General features: G+C 54.4%; 1 protein-coding gene across 17 annotated transcripts in view; it reads right to left on the minus strand.

Moving 5' to 3' along the window:
- Window positions 1-14,209, minus strand: part of DAB2IP (DAB2 interacting protein) — a 195,398-nt gene that overhangs the window by 71,588 nt on the left and 109,601 nt on the right. For 15 of the 17 annotated variants that reach the window (XM_058302450.1, XM_058302443.1, XM_071217022.1 and 12 more), the window contains exon 3: window positions 7,477-7,622. The exons of the other annotated variants lie outside the window; for them this stretch is intronic. In XM_058302450.1, the coding sequence (XP_058158433.1) occupies window positions 7,477-7,622 (146 nt within the window). The remainder of the gene's footprint in view (window positions 1-7,476; window positions 7,623-14,209) is intronic. 17 annotated transcript variants of the gene reach the window in all.

Below are 14,209 nucleotides of genomic sequence, written 5' to 3' on the forward strand. Positions count from 1 at the left end.
AGACAAGGACACACTCTGCCTCGGGAAGCGATGGTGAGCTGAGCCACCTTGTGCCCCAGCTGGGAGGCAGAGCTTCCAAATCATTTCCACCAGGATAATCTCATCTGAGCTTTACAGGCACACTTACTCTCCCTCAGCAGACAGCCAGTGGGAAAGTCCAAAGGGCCTGGGACTTGCCTGCAATCACACAGAGAGGAAATGGCAGGGCCTGACCTGGCTTGGGGCTCACTCTTTTTCTACTTCGCTTTCTCTTCTGAGGGGAAAGAAGCAGGACACGAAGCAAGGTCCCACTTGACACCTGGGCCAAAGGTGCCTCCACACTGAGCCCAGAGACTCAGAGAGCTTCGGTGGTTTTCCAGAGGTGGGTCACACCGTGCTCCAGGGCCTCCTAGGCCCGCACTCTCTGTGCCCCAGCCGGTCGCGGCAGTCATGGTGTGAGGGGGTTTGGCCCTGGAGGAAGCCCTTCAGCTCTGGGGGGTCCTCTGCAGGCAGCAGTCCCCAGGTCCCAGGAGGGGTAGGAAGGCATGAGTTTAAGGGCGGAGTGCCCAGTCACTGTCCCTCCCATAGCCCAGGCCCTGGGCGTGTCACCTGCTCTGAGGCCTCTGAAGGTGGGGGTTGGGAGGAGGGCAGAATGGTTTCTCCTCTGCCCACGCTTGCTCTCCACACCTGCTTACTGTCCCCACAAAATGGCATGTGTGCACACTTACAAATACACACACATACACACACACACATCCCCTGCCCCAGGCTGGAAATGCTGCCTAGGCCACTTCTCACAGGTGGAAGGATGGACAGCCAGTCAGAAGATAGCACTTCCCACCCATCCACAGCTGACCAGTGGCCAGGAGTGGGGCGGGCAGCTCAGAGCAGGGGTGGGGCTAGCTAGGCCCTGCCACCCTGGGATGGAGTCACCAAGTCGGCCAGGGGCCTGCTTGTTTTTCCTTCTTGTCTTTTCGGTCTTTCTACTATCTTCTCCAGCTCTCTTCTGTGGCCTTCTAAAATAGCCATTAATTAGAGCCTGGTAATTAACTTTCTGGTTCAAGTAATATTTTGCAAAGGAATTCCATTAAAGAGTCGATTTGCATATCCTCAGACATGGGGCCCGCAAATAGGCAGGGCTACTTGGGGCAGACGCCCGAGGTCCCGTGGCACCCCTCAGGCCTGGCATCCTGGGCCTGGGCCCTGCCTGGCCCCTGAAGGAGAAAAGGGAGCCAGAGGGCTGCTGTCCTCCTGGCCCAGCTATCTGTGGAGCCCTGGAGAAGTGCTCTCCAAAAAGGTGGGCACCTTGTTCACAAAACTGGCCAGCTCAGGGTCACACACCAGACAGAAATGGCACACACGCATAAAGGTGTGTGCACAGGCATGCTCAAACACAGAACACACTATGTACACAGACACAACAGGAGATACATAAACACACACACAATGGTAGACATGTATAAACAAGAAAAGAGACATAATAATAATGGCAGTCAATACTTACTGGACGCTAATTAGACTGAACCACTAGCAACTGTTGCAATAGTCAACCGTTGTTTGACCTACAAAAATGGCCACTTCATAGCGTCCAACCTAATAGATAGTACTAGGCACTGTTCCAGATGTTCTACGTGTATTAACTCATTTAAAATGCACAGGCATGTACAAGGACATTTACATAGAGCATATGTATCTTCATGGGGACAAATGCATACCTGCAAGACATATAAAACATGTACACAAATACACACATGCCTATAGATAGTTGTACAAGAAAGGCTTCTCCAGCCTTTGAAATCCCAGCCTGGGGCTGATCACATTCTCACTAGTTAATTTCCACTGTTCCTAAAAATATTGCCCAGCTCGGATCTCTGGAAGGTACACGAGGGAGCTGCAGATCTAAATGGAGGGCGATAAAATGAGAAAGCAAAAAAATAAATTGGTTCTCCTATACACCCAGGTCGTGTTCTGTGGCTTTCCCCTCCCTCTCTGGAGATGAGGCTCAGAATCACGAGCTTGTGTGCGTGGCTGCGGTCAGCCCTGCCCCCACGGGTGCTCCAAGCACAATGCTGCAGGTGGGTTGGGACCTGAGAATTTCTGGGCTCCTGGGTCACACAGCCTGGCTTCTTTCTATCGGTCCCAGCTCCCTGCCTCAGTTTCCCTAGATCTAACAGCCCCCTCACTGACTACCTATCTTGAAGGGTAGAAAACTCTCAAAGTGCTATGTAAATGCAAGGCCTCCTTATGGTAATTTTCAGATTAAGAATATAATCTGATTCCCACACGGAGAAGAGAGGAAGGGGAGGGAAGGAGAGAGCGCAGTAAGCCTTCCTCGCAGGTCATCAATGAATTCCCTGCTGTAACTCTTGGAAGGCAGAGGCCCCCTTAACAAAGATCCACCTATACAAAGCCTCTCACAGCTGAGGAAGGCCAAACAGGGCAACCAAGAATTCTCCAAAATGTCCAGAAAGGAAAGGACAGAACAGACAAGTCACAAAAGAAGAAATACCAATGACCATTAAACTCAGGAAAACAATGTTTAATATGCTCAAAGAGCAAATAAATGCTCTTTTATAATAGATAACTGTATTATAAATAATTGTTTATAATAAATAATTATAATAAATAAATGCTCACATGAATGGCAAAGACATGCCATTTTTCTGCCTATCCAAATAACAAAGATTGTTTTCAATGACAATACCCAGTGTTTTTAAGGGTGTGAGGAAACAAGTGCGTACTTTCAAATATCATTGGGGGAGTGTAAATTACTACAGACTTTCCGTGGGGGGCATTTTTGTCAAAAACCTCAAACTGTTCACATTCTTTGACCTGGTTATTCCATTCCTAAGACTTATCATAAGGAAGCAATCAGAGATGTAGACAAAGATGGATATTCAAGAATTTAAATGCCACTAACATTTTTAATAGAGAAAAACTAGAAATAACCTAAATGCCTAAACAATTTTTAAAAAAATATGATCCAAACATAGGACGGAACAATGACCTTTTAAAACACACAAAGGAGAGGTTTGCCTTCCAGGTGTAGGCAGGAGCAAAGGTTACTTTACCTGGCTAGTGCTGTGTTCAAGGTAATAAGGACCCTCTTTAGAGCTCGATTCACCTTGGGAAGCACAGCACTACTCTTATCTCTCTTGAACTTCAGAACACTGCAAGATTCCTTGCTGTTATTCCCACCTCCTGGGTGAAAAAAACGGAGTGTAACTTCGATGAGTGACTTAGCCCTACCACTATTAACTACCACTTAGTGAGCACCTACAACATGCTAGTCTAGCCTCTTCCACATGTTGTTTAATAAAATTTAAGAAATGTTTAACAAGTGTGCAAGACCCTGAGTTAGTTGCTAAGGAACTAGTATCGAACAAAACACCTTAAATATATGCAGGATGTATTAACAATGTTATCATCATGCCCATTATGCTGATGTGCAAATTAAGGCTGAGAAAGATCAAATGACTTGCCCCAGGCTGGCTCCAGATCCAAAAATCACATACTTCCTATTATTCCCAGAGATGTCTAAACTGCACAATCATCTCCACGTCACCACATTTGACAGACCAGCCCCAAGGGAAAGAAAGCAGAGAAAGACCAGGCCCTCCCTGGTGACAGGAGGGGAGAAGAAGACGAGAAAAGCCGGGCCTGGGAGCCCAGTTCCTCCTGCACCGACTATTAACAACCACCTTCCAGGACCCCTTTCTTCGTCAAGCTTCTCCCCACCTTTCCGGGGACTGCCTCACCCAAGGGCAGAAGAGATTCCTGCCTACTCCACTCAGGGCCAGGTGAGGGTCCCTGAAACACCCCCAACTTCCAGGTATCTTCCTCCATGGTCCTGCAGTGCCTAGAATCCCACAATTAGTAGCATTTAGGTGTGAGAATTCCAGGCAACACACACTTCCCTAAAAGGAGTAATCAATCTCTAATTCCACACGTATCAGCCTTACATACCTGCGCCTGGGTTGCCTGCCTTTAGGTGCTAAGCTCTGCATCAGGCTGACTGGGAAGAATGGGAAAGGGAGTTCAGTCACTTCAGGGTAACTACGGGCAGGGGTACAGGTAGAGAGCCAGAGGGAGCACACTGCAAGCACGAGTAGAGGGGCCAGAGTCACCCAGAAATAGTATCAAGAGAGATAAGGGATAAGGGAAGCACAATATTTCCAGCTGACCCTCCCAGTTACTCAGGAACATTAATAAATAAATGGGTGACTTGGAAATTATCTTCTGGGAAGGCAGCGCCACCACATCCTATGTCACTTTTGCTAACATTAAACAGCCTTGTAAATGAAGCAGCAACATTTCCAGCCTGCAAAACAAAAATGCATTTGCCAGCATACCTTTCACCTGGAAAGTGCTCTAAGCAGCATCCAATTCTGTTATCCAAGAGAAATGATTATCTGCCCTCAGTCTTATTTCCAAAGACTCCAAAGAAATGAGTGTCTGAGGGGTCCAATACTATGGAGACCAGCCGGGCAATTGCTCCAGGTCTTGGGAACCTGTATTTTCAGGGGAATTACTCATTCGGCTGAAAAGGTTCAAGCCTGTCCTGTAGCCCTTGGGCTGCAGAGCCCAGTCTTTCCCACCAAACTCTGGCTGGCCTGGCCCCAGCTTCATAGCCAGGTGTCAGCCCTCTCCCCACATCAGCCAGGCTCAGGACTCCACACTGGGAGCAGACAGACTCCTGGCCCAGGGAGCCAAAAGATCCCAACACAGAACCAACTGGTTGCCAACCCCCGGCTGAGAGAATTTCACGGCAAAACGTAACCTCCCCAACACAGCAGTTTGCGGAGCACACAAACAGCGGGCAACAAAGCCTCTTCGGCAGTCATAAAGCAGCCAAATTTACGCAAAGTCGGAACCCAAGTGCCCATCCCCCAGAGTCCCCAGGAACCAGGGTTCCCACTAGCCACCGGAGGAGCCCCCACCCATTTGCTGAATGCCTCCACTTCATCGCTGTCCCTAGCCACTCCCTGAAGCTGATGTCTCTGCACTTACCCCATCACCAACCCGTCTCCAGCCCCGAGACCTGAGGCCTGGCAGCCCAGCGGGGGTCCCATGGAACCAGCATTTAACTCCCTCCTCACTGCTAAGCCAAGTTAAAGGCCTCTCATCCTGTCCGCTCAGCCTTCCAACAGCACACCTTCCGACAGCACCACCACCCCACCTCCGAGAAGGGAGTGGTGCCTCTCCACTCAGCTTTGCCATGAGGTGGGGGGCTGGGGTAACTCACCATAATTGGTTTTACTCACTCAACTCCAAACAGGATGACTCCAGAGACTGCCCCAGAGAAATATCTGCTCATCCATCCCAGGAGCAGCCGAAGAATAATTTTAAGCAAAGCAGCAAATCAGGAGACCCCAGTACCGGCAAAACCTATTTCAGCTCCAAGGTTGGGTAGACCGATTTCAAACCCAGTCTCCCTGCCTGTCCATGGGAAATCTGGGTTCCCTTTCTGTGCCAGAGAAGCCACCAAGCCAGATTTTGTTTATGGAAAATTAACAGGACAATTCCACACCGCTGCCAGTGACGTTCTGCTCCAACCACTAACATTTACCACCGTTTCCAAAAACGGGTTTGTAGCTTCACTCTCAAGTGCCCACTCTGTGCCCCTTCAGCAGTGGCAAGGCCGACCTGAGGCAGGCTGGGGCAGGACCTGCACAGGGTCATCTCGGCCATGTCGTGACCTCCGGCCACGGTTGCCAGGCAATGTTGCTGGCTTCTCAGTGCAGGCTTCCCGCTGGAGGGAGGTAAACATGACATGCACGCCGCTTGCTCCCGGGAGGGCAGACACACTCAGAGGCCAGGCCTCCTGCTGTTTCTCCTGCTCCCCGGACAACCACCACATGCACACAAAACAGGGTACGTACACAAGTCCCCGCATGCGGGTACAGAGGGTCCTGACCCCCACCAAGGAAAGCGCAGAGAAAGGCATGATCCTTGGGGGAGAGAGCCGGAGACAGGGGCCTGGTGGAGGGAGGAAGGCAGCAGACCAGGGTGGCCTGCCGCCCAGACAATAACAAAGATGGGAAGCAAGATTTTCCAAGACGCAGTGGCTGCACCCAGTGCTGAGCTACGGCCTGGCTGCATCTTCCTGCCAGGGCACGCCTGATCCCCTGGGGCACTACGGCCATCTGAGCAAGGCTGGGGGTCCTGTCTCGGACTGGGCATGGCAGCTGGGGCAGGAAGCCAGCTGCCAGCAGCAGTGGGGATGCATTGAAGAGAGCAGCTCCTAGTCAATGGAAATGAAAGGTCTAGCAATTCTACTTGGGGGTGGGGTACGGAACTCTCAGGCAAGATGCTTGGGGTCACTTTAAACAGTCACTTAACCTTGGGCAGGAGATGGGCTATAACTTGCACTCCCCTGCCTGCTAGAACCATAGGGGAGGCGAGAGACATTTTCATTCTACCTGTGCCTCTCCTCTACAGGAGTGCCAACTCGCTGACTGTACACAGCCCTATCTATGAAGGCAGATGCCTGTGGTCTGAAAAGGATCCTTACTTAGTCCCTGCCCATTCTTTCACCTCCAACAGCTGGGCAGGGACATGTCCTAACTGGCCCCAAAATCCATCACTGTTTGTGCCCAAGTGGAAAGGTGCCTGTGGCTGGCACAGTTCAAGGAGGAGGGACTGGGCCACGACAGGCTATATCCGCCTGGCGCCCCCGCACAGACAGGATGGCTTGCCCTTGCGCGCTCAAGCTTGCTCAGCTGCCAGTGCCCATGATTCCCAGCAGGCTGAACCATCTCCTCCTTCTCCTCCTCTGCCCCGCAAGCCACCTCCCCCTGGAATTTCCACACCTGCTCCCAGCTTGCCCAGAAGGAAAGAGGGAGCAGGAGACAAGCCTGGAAACGGAAAGGAAAGGAAAGCAAGTAGCTGCCCAGGATGGAGAGGGGGCGGTCCTTCTGCCCCCGCCTGCGGCCAATGCCCCTGAACTCAGGGCCTGGGCACTACCCGCTCTGTTCGGCCCAGCCCTCAGCGGGGCACGCGCCCTACTTAGAGCAGATGTGCCCCCTAAGTGGCCCAACCCCCAGCTCCTCCCCTCCAGATGTTCTGCCTCTTCCTCACCACGGACGCTTCTGTCGAAGAAAATGCCTTTTGTATTGGATGCCCAGGGGCTCCTGAAGGCAGAGGGATGGATCCTAGGGGTGGAAGCACCACTTCCGTCCCCAGCTCTAGGCACTGCTCGGCCCGGGAACAATGCCCACCTCGACAAGACAAGGCAGGACTTCTGGGCGAGGGCACTTCCCGCCTGGCCTCGCCCCGGGGCCGCGGGCACCCCCTCCTCACGCAGGGGACACCGAGCGAAGGATCTTCCCTTCGTGCCCCGCCAGTCAGAGACGGCCCCACAAGTTCCCGGAGGCCGCGTGGGGGGCCTTCCCCCTCTTCACGTGCCCCAGTCCGGGCTCTCGCTTTGTCCCCGCGCCCACCGGGGGCGCCCACCCGGGCGGCGCGCGGGGAGGCCGGACCGGGCGGCGGGCTCACCTCTCATTGTCCGCGGCAGAGGCGGCGGCGGCGGCGGCGGCGCTCCGGAACCCCGGCAGGATGTGGCGGAAGCTGTGGTTGCGGTCCAGCTTGGGCTGGCTCTTGGTGCGCTTGATGGAGCCCTTGAGGCGGCGGCTGAGGAAGCCCTGCGCGCGGGGTGACAAGAGGGGGAAGGGGGGCGGGGTTAGCGCCGCGCCGGCGGGCCCGGGACCCGCGGGGGACCCGCGCCCTGGCTCTGGCGGCCGTGCGGCCGAGGGCGGGCGCGGGCTCGGGCTCGGCCCCAGAGGCTCGCGGCGCGCCCGCCGCCCGAGCGCCGACGGCCCGGCCCGCGCAGCGCGGCCCAGCCCACCCCGCGCCGCCGGCCCGCCCGGCCCTGCCCGCCACGTCGCCCCCGCCCCCTAAGCCGCTGTTGCCAAGGCGACGCCGAGCCGAGCCGCGCCGACCGCTGCCGAGGCCGCCCGAGCGCCCCCCTGGCTCCGGGACCGGGCGGGGGTGGGAGATCGGGGACAGGGGGCGGGGCTGGGTTGGGACGGGGACCCCTGCAGGTCTCGGCCGCCGGCTGCCCCCGAGCCCCCAGCGGCCTCGGTCCGGCGTCCGGAAGGAGGTCACACTCCCTCCCCGACCTTGGGGAATCCACGCCCTCCCCCCGCCCCGCCCCGTCCGGGAGTGACTGCTTTCCTTCACCAGCCAGGTCGGGGTTCCCAGCCCCAGTAGTGGAGACAGGCGAAACTAAGAGTGTCCGGGCGCCGGGCTGGTACCCTGGCCACATGGACCGGCTTCCTGGGCGCCTTTCCTTCCGCAGGCGGCTGTCGCTGGCCGTCAGGATGGAGCCCCCAACCCCAAATCGCTGTACCCCAGTAGGGGCAACCGCCTTGGGGACAGGGTTCCCAGCACCCAGCTCAGGGAGGGGCCAAGAAATGTGAAGGGTTGGCTGAGTGTCCCTCAGGCACACTTTAAAATTGCAGCTAGGTCTGAGAGAGGCTAGACCTTCTCCAGAAGGGCTGTTACCTGCTTCCTTCATACCCCATGGGGAATGGGGGGCCAGGGCAGCCCCTCCCAGTTCCTAGGAGGCACATGGGACGCCACAAGCTTAAACCTCAGTCAGGGCACCCCATGCAGGCCATACATCCATCCACCATTCTGCCCTGTACTTTTGAGGACAAAGCTTAACCTCCACCTCCACCCCACTGTTCAAAGAGCTCTTGGTCTAAAGGAATAGCTAGGGCTACTCAGTACCCTCAGGCTGAACTGGTGTTTCTTTTACAGGTGATGTGGGGGCAAATGGGGCTGCGAGCTGGACTTTGCTGGGCTTGGAACCTAAAGGTAGCTTGAGGGAGAGGAAAATTGCGGGTAGGGAATCCGGGAGGACCCCCTGAGGGAGGAATTGTCAGAGAAGGGTTCTGGGGAATCACCCACCCCAGCGGCAATTCCTCAACAGAAGCAAATGGGACATTAGCTTATTTTTAAGTTCATGTTATACATGATCTGAACACCACATTTCATCCATCACACAAAAAAAGGTGGGCCTGGTGGCCCTCTCTGTGTGCACAGGGGGTTAGGGGTAGGCTTTATTGTGGGCCATGTCCTGTGCTGGGTCTGTCCATGTCTATGGTCCCAGCACCCTAGAGGTGACAGGGCTAACGCGGGCTTTGCCAAATTATCTCATGTCATCTGAACAAACGGAAAACTACAGAGAAACATACCCCTAACTACCAAAGAAGAAACATTGCTCAAATAGATAAAATGACTTGTCCAAAGGACAGTTTACAAGCCAACCTGAGGCCAGAACATTTTCCATAGGGGCCCCCTCTTCTGCCCACCCTCTTCAAGTTTTCCCTTTTCTTATCTCTTTTCTCCCTCTACATCTTCCTATCCATCAATTCACTATATCCAAAGGAGGCTTTATCCCCATGACCACCTATCAAAACTCTGTAAGTCCTCCAAGATCTAACTGAAATGCCATCTCATCCAGGAGGCCTTTCCAAGCAGTGATCCAAATGCTTCTCACCCCTGCAGCTGCTATCACCCATCCAGGTGCTCTACTCAGCTGCAGCTCAGCAAGTATCTTGTAGGTGTTAAGGGTTGCAGGAGGGCCCCTCCTCCAGAGGGGTGGTCCACAGATAAGGCAATGCCCAGAGCAAGAGACCACAATGGTGACAGACATTTGACTCTACTGGAGACAGCATGGAGACAGGGACCTGCATCCTGGAAGCTCTCGGTGTCATCGTCAAGCAAGTTCCTCCAATGAATTATACTTTTTCTTGGTTTTTATTTTCTAAACTGATGAAATCTCACAATTGTTGGGGTCCCAAGTCAACTACAGCAAGTCATGTCCTCTGGATGTCAACCTTCCGGCACTACTGTCAGCCCAGAGGCAGGCATACCGGGGCTCAACTCTGGCTCTGAAGACCCCTAACTGGAGACAACAGGCAAGGCCCCTCAGCTCTGTGAAATGGGTGGGGGTGCAGGGAGGATTAAATAGGCCAATGCAGATAAAAGCTCTTTGCATGGTGCACGGTACACAGTAAGCACTCAACAAAAACCACATGGGATTCTCACATCTGATCATCACATAAATGTACAGGATTGCTTAAAAAACATTCCATTTGCAGTAACAAATGTTGAGTCTAGTTCATCCGTGAAGTTTAGACATGTTTCTACAACCACTCTCTTCCCCTCCCCGAATCCAGAACCCCCTCATCACACCCCCAGGGCTTGGCTTCATCCCCCCTTCTCCCAGAGGCCACCCCCACTACATGAGCCTGTCCTGCTGAGCACACCTCTGTCAAGAGGCTCTTGCATCTCTTGGGTTCAAACCGTACTTCAGACAAGCTGTGGGCAAATTACCAGGTCTCTGAGACTCAAGTGTCCCTGTTGGTAAAATGGGCTACTTTACAGGGTTGTGGTGAGGATTAAATGAGACAGCACCAGTAAAAACAGTAAATATTAAGCAGCTATGTGCAGCTGCTGGTCACCATTATTAAAATTATTACTGATGCTGAGCTCTAGTACAACGGCCCCTCAGGTGCCACCTGGCAGCATGGACAGGGCTGGTGCCTTGACTAGTGAATGAATGAACATGCTCACAAAACGATCCTGGAGTGACTGAATGCCATCCCGTTTGGTAGTTTTGAACTCTTTCAAACCACCACTTTTTCTAAAGAAGGTTCAGTGACTCCAGATGTACAAAGCACACTGGGGCGGGTACGGCTGCTCTGGGGGGAGCCTCGGCTTTCATTCTCGGGGTTGGCGTCTGAAGCTCAGCGAGTAGCCTGCACAGTCCACAGGGAACAAGCCTACTCTCTCCCCAGATTGGGCACCCTGCCCCGTGTGCCTCTCAGGCAGCTGAGCACTGCACTTAGGTGAGCTAAGGCTCCGGGGGCTTTGCAACAAGGCTGCTGCCCGGTGCCACCTCCCCCAGCCTATTTCCCAGTAGCTGTGCAGGCCTCTGCCCCTCTCTGAGTTGCAGGCCCCCTGGCTTCCACCTGGGTCACTGAGGCAATGCAGGGCAGTCCCAAATGGAAGCCGTGGGGTCTCCAGATGGGATGAACAGTCCTCAGGCGGCTCGCCCACTCCCAGTTCCAGCCACGCCAACCATCCTGACATCTGGCCCACATCCCTGCCCCTTCTCCAGGAGGTCCACAGAGACTTCCTCAAAGGCCTGTTCAGAATTCCAGACATGTGATTTCTTCATTCACCCATTTCAGTCAATTCCAAGTGATGAGGAGGATGATGATAAATTACCAGTTATCGAGTGCCTGCTCTGCCAAGTGGCTCTGTGTCCACAGCAACTCAGGAATGCCTCCCAGGCCCTAGGAGTGGGTGCCACTGGTTCACAGGCTCCTCTCAGGAATCCTCACTAGGATGCATGCTGAGGAATTCAGAATGCTTTGGGTTTTTAGATGGGGAGATGGAGGCTCAGAGAGAATTACGCCACTTCCTGAATGCAGCAGAGCTGTTACATGGTAGAACTAGAGTTGTAACCAGAAGAGTTCTGGCCCCCGGGGTGGACAGGGTGCCACCTCTCCCCACCACACCCACACAAACACACATCAAAGGCCACGACAAAAACTGAAAGCTTTACCCATCCTCCCACACTCAGCCCCAGACACAGTGCTGGACCCTGGAAAAACAAGGCGGTCACGTGGGGCTCACCTGTGGGCCTGGAGGCTCAGGAGGTGGAAGACTTGCCCAATCCTGTTCTCACGTGCGCCTCACTCTTGGCCCAGGAGGCAGCACCTAGAGGACGATGAGTTTGCGTTTCCAGCCTGAAACCCTGTTTCTCATCTGTGTGTGAAGCCCTGGGCGCCGTGCCTGGCACACAGCACCTGCTCAATCGAGGGCAATCCTACCCCAGCCCTGTCATCTCTTTGGTCCTGCATCTTCCATCTAGGCCTCCCTTTATCAGTTTCTCCCCTTGCAACATGGCCCTGTGTCATCACAGATGGGCAGACAGGCCTGATGTGCTTTCGATTTCCACTGAACCCTTGGCCACTCACCGGGGACCCCGAGACAGTGCTTGGGATGGAGGCAGAACGCCGTGGGCCTCCCCCTGGCTCAGGCCCCGTTCCTCGTCCCATGGCCATATCTAAGGCCCATACGCCATCAGAAATCCTTCCAGGAGGGAGGCTGTTTTGACAGGCATGTCTCTCAATATTTTTCTTTCTGGGGTTTTGCTCAAATGCCAAAAGCACATCTAAATAAACAGGAAAAAGAGAGAAAGATCCCGTCCAGAGAGTGCCGCCTCACTCAGCCCCAGGAGAGGAGCCCTACTGGGATCGGACAGACCCAGCGTCTGAGAAGGTGGGGAGGGGCGGTGCACCCCACCCCGGCACAGGTTCCAGAAGGGGCTGAGGAGGTAGACCCTGCATCCAGTGTCCCAGGGTGAGTGCTGGGAGGGTCCACAGAGAGCAGCCAGTCCAGCCTCTATGTTAAGGAGAAACCCAAGGCCCAGAGGACAGCAGGACTTGCCAAGAGTCACCAAGCAGGCAGTGGCAGAACCAGGGTAGAACTCGGTCCCCTGACTCCTTGCCCAGTGCTCTTTGCAACTCCAGCATCCCACACTTCAAGAACCTCCCAGGCTTCCCGCATTTCCTCTCCCCAGGCCTCAGTCTTCCCATCTGCTATATGCAGGGTTGGTCTGGATGATCACCAAGCTCCTTTACAGCGCTGATATTTGATGATTCCACAAAGCTAGAGTGGCTGCCGGGGTCGGGCTGCCTGGGTCCTCCCAGGCCAGGCACCAACAGCACAGGGAATTCTCTGGCTTTGCCCAAGTCCTTCAGATGCAAGATTCCACTGCCCTCTTTTCCTGCTCTCAGGCCTCCACCCTCAGGAGCTATCGAGCTTCCCTGGCCTCCTCCCCCGGAAGGTAGGTACCATCAAAGAGCGGCCCACCAGGGAAATAACGCACTGATGGTAGAATGTCAGATGTTGTGCCAGGTCGAAGAGAAGAGGCATGTCAGCCAGGGTTAAGTCAGTTCCTTCCTGGAAGCCACCCACCCACAGGACACCTCATGCCCATAGCAGCCTCCCCAGCACCCAGCCCATGTTCCCTTGTACCTTAAGACTCCACACCCCACCTTGCCCAGGCTACTTGAATCTCCTACAACGAGAACCAATCCATGAGTCACAAGAGCCTTCGAGGAAGCCCCGGAAGGGGCATCTCTGACACTCAAGGGCCACTGTCCCATTAAAATATTGCCAGGATACCACACCTAAACACGTTCACACAGAGAAAGGCACAGAGTAAGAAACATACACAATTCAGACATACACATACACAAATGCATGCATGGAGGAGATGCCCACAGAAAAGGCGGTGTGAGTATACAAGCCTCCCCACCACCACACACACACAGATACACACGCAAACACACATGCGCACTGACCAGCACACACATGAAAAGACGTGCCATCATAAAACACACAGTGGACACACAAATACACCAAGTCAAGCACACAAGCTCAGGTATCATTCAGGGTAACATACAGAATTACTCCTTTGACCATCGTGGGTCAGCCCCAGCCATTACCCAAAAGGGGACAGAGGGCAGGAGTTTCCCGAAGCCATCCTCAGGAATCCAATCCCCTTCTGCAGCACGTATGATGGCGATGGGCTGAGCAATGGCTCACTCCAGGTGTGTCCCTGCACATCGCTGTGCACCAGGCTCTGAGCAGGGCCCCAGGAGGGGCAGGCTTTCTGCCCTCGAGGGTCTCACAGTCCAGCTGGAGAGCAGCCCTCACCCTGCCTAGATACCCACAGGAGCCTCCTTGGTTTCCTTGCTGCTGCCAGGCCGGCTGCCCCTCTCCCTTACTCTAAGGGCATCCAGGAGGAGCCTTGAAAAAGTAAATCAGACTCTGCCACCGACCGGCACTTCAGGGCTCCTGGAATGAAGGCCAACGCCCTTGGCAATGCCCCAAAGGCCTGGCAGATCTGCCCTCTGGGCTCTGGACCCATTGGCTTCTTTGGGACTTTCAGACTTTCCAAGGCCCTCATGCCATATGACCTTGGCACGGGCTATTCTACTGTCCAGAATGGAGGCCCCCTTTGCCCAGTGGATCCTGTAGACCCTTCAAGTTTCTCCACACAGTCTTCTCCTCAGGGGCTTTCCCTGATACCGCTGGTTTAGGTCAGGTCTCCTTGCAGACTTATCACAGTTGTAATTACATGTGTGTTTGTTTAATGCCTCCTTCCCACACAGGGCTGGGACCAGGGCAGCCTGGGTTCCCC

The sequence above is a fragment of the Dasypus novemcinctus genome, chromosome 8 (assembly GCF_030445035.2).
Source record: "Dasypus novemcinctus isolate mDasNov1 chromosome 8, mDasNov1.1.hap2, whole genome shotgun sequence".
NCBI classification, from domain to species: Eukaryota; Metazoa; Chordata; class Mammalia; order Cingulata; family Dasypodidae; genus Dasypus; species Dasypus novemcinctus.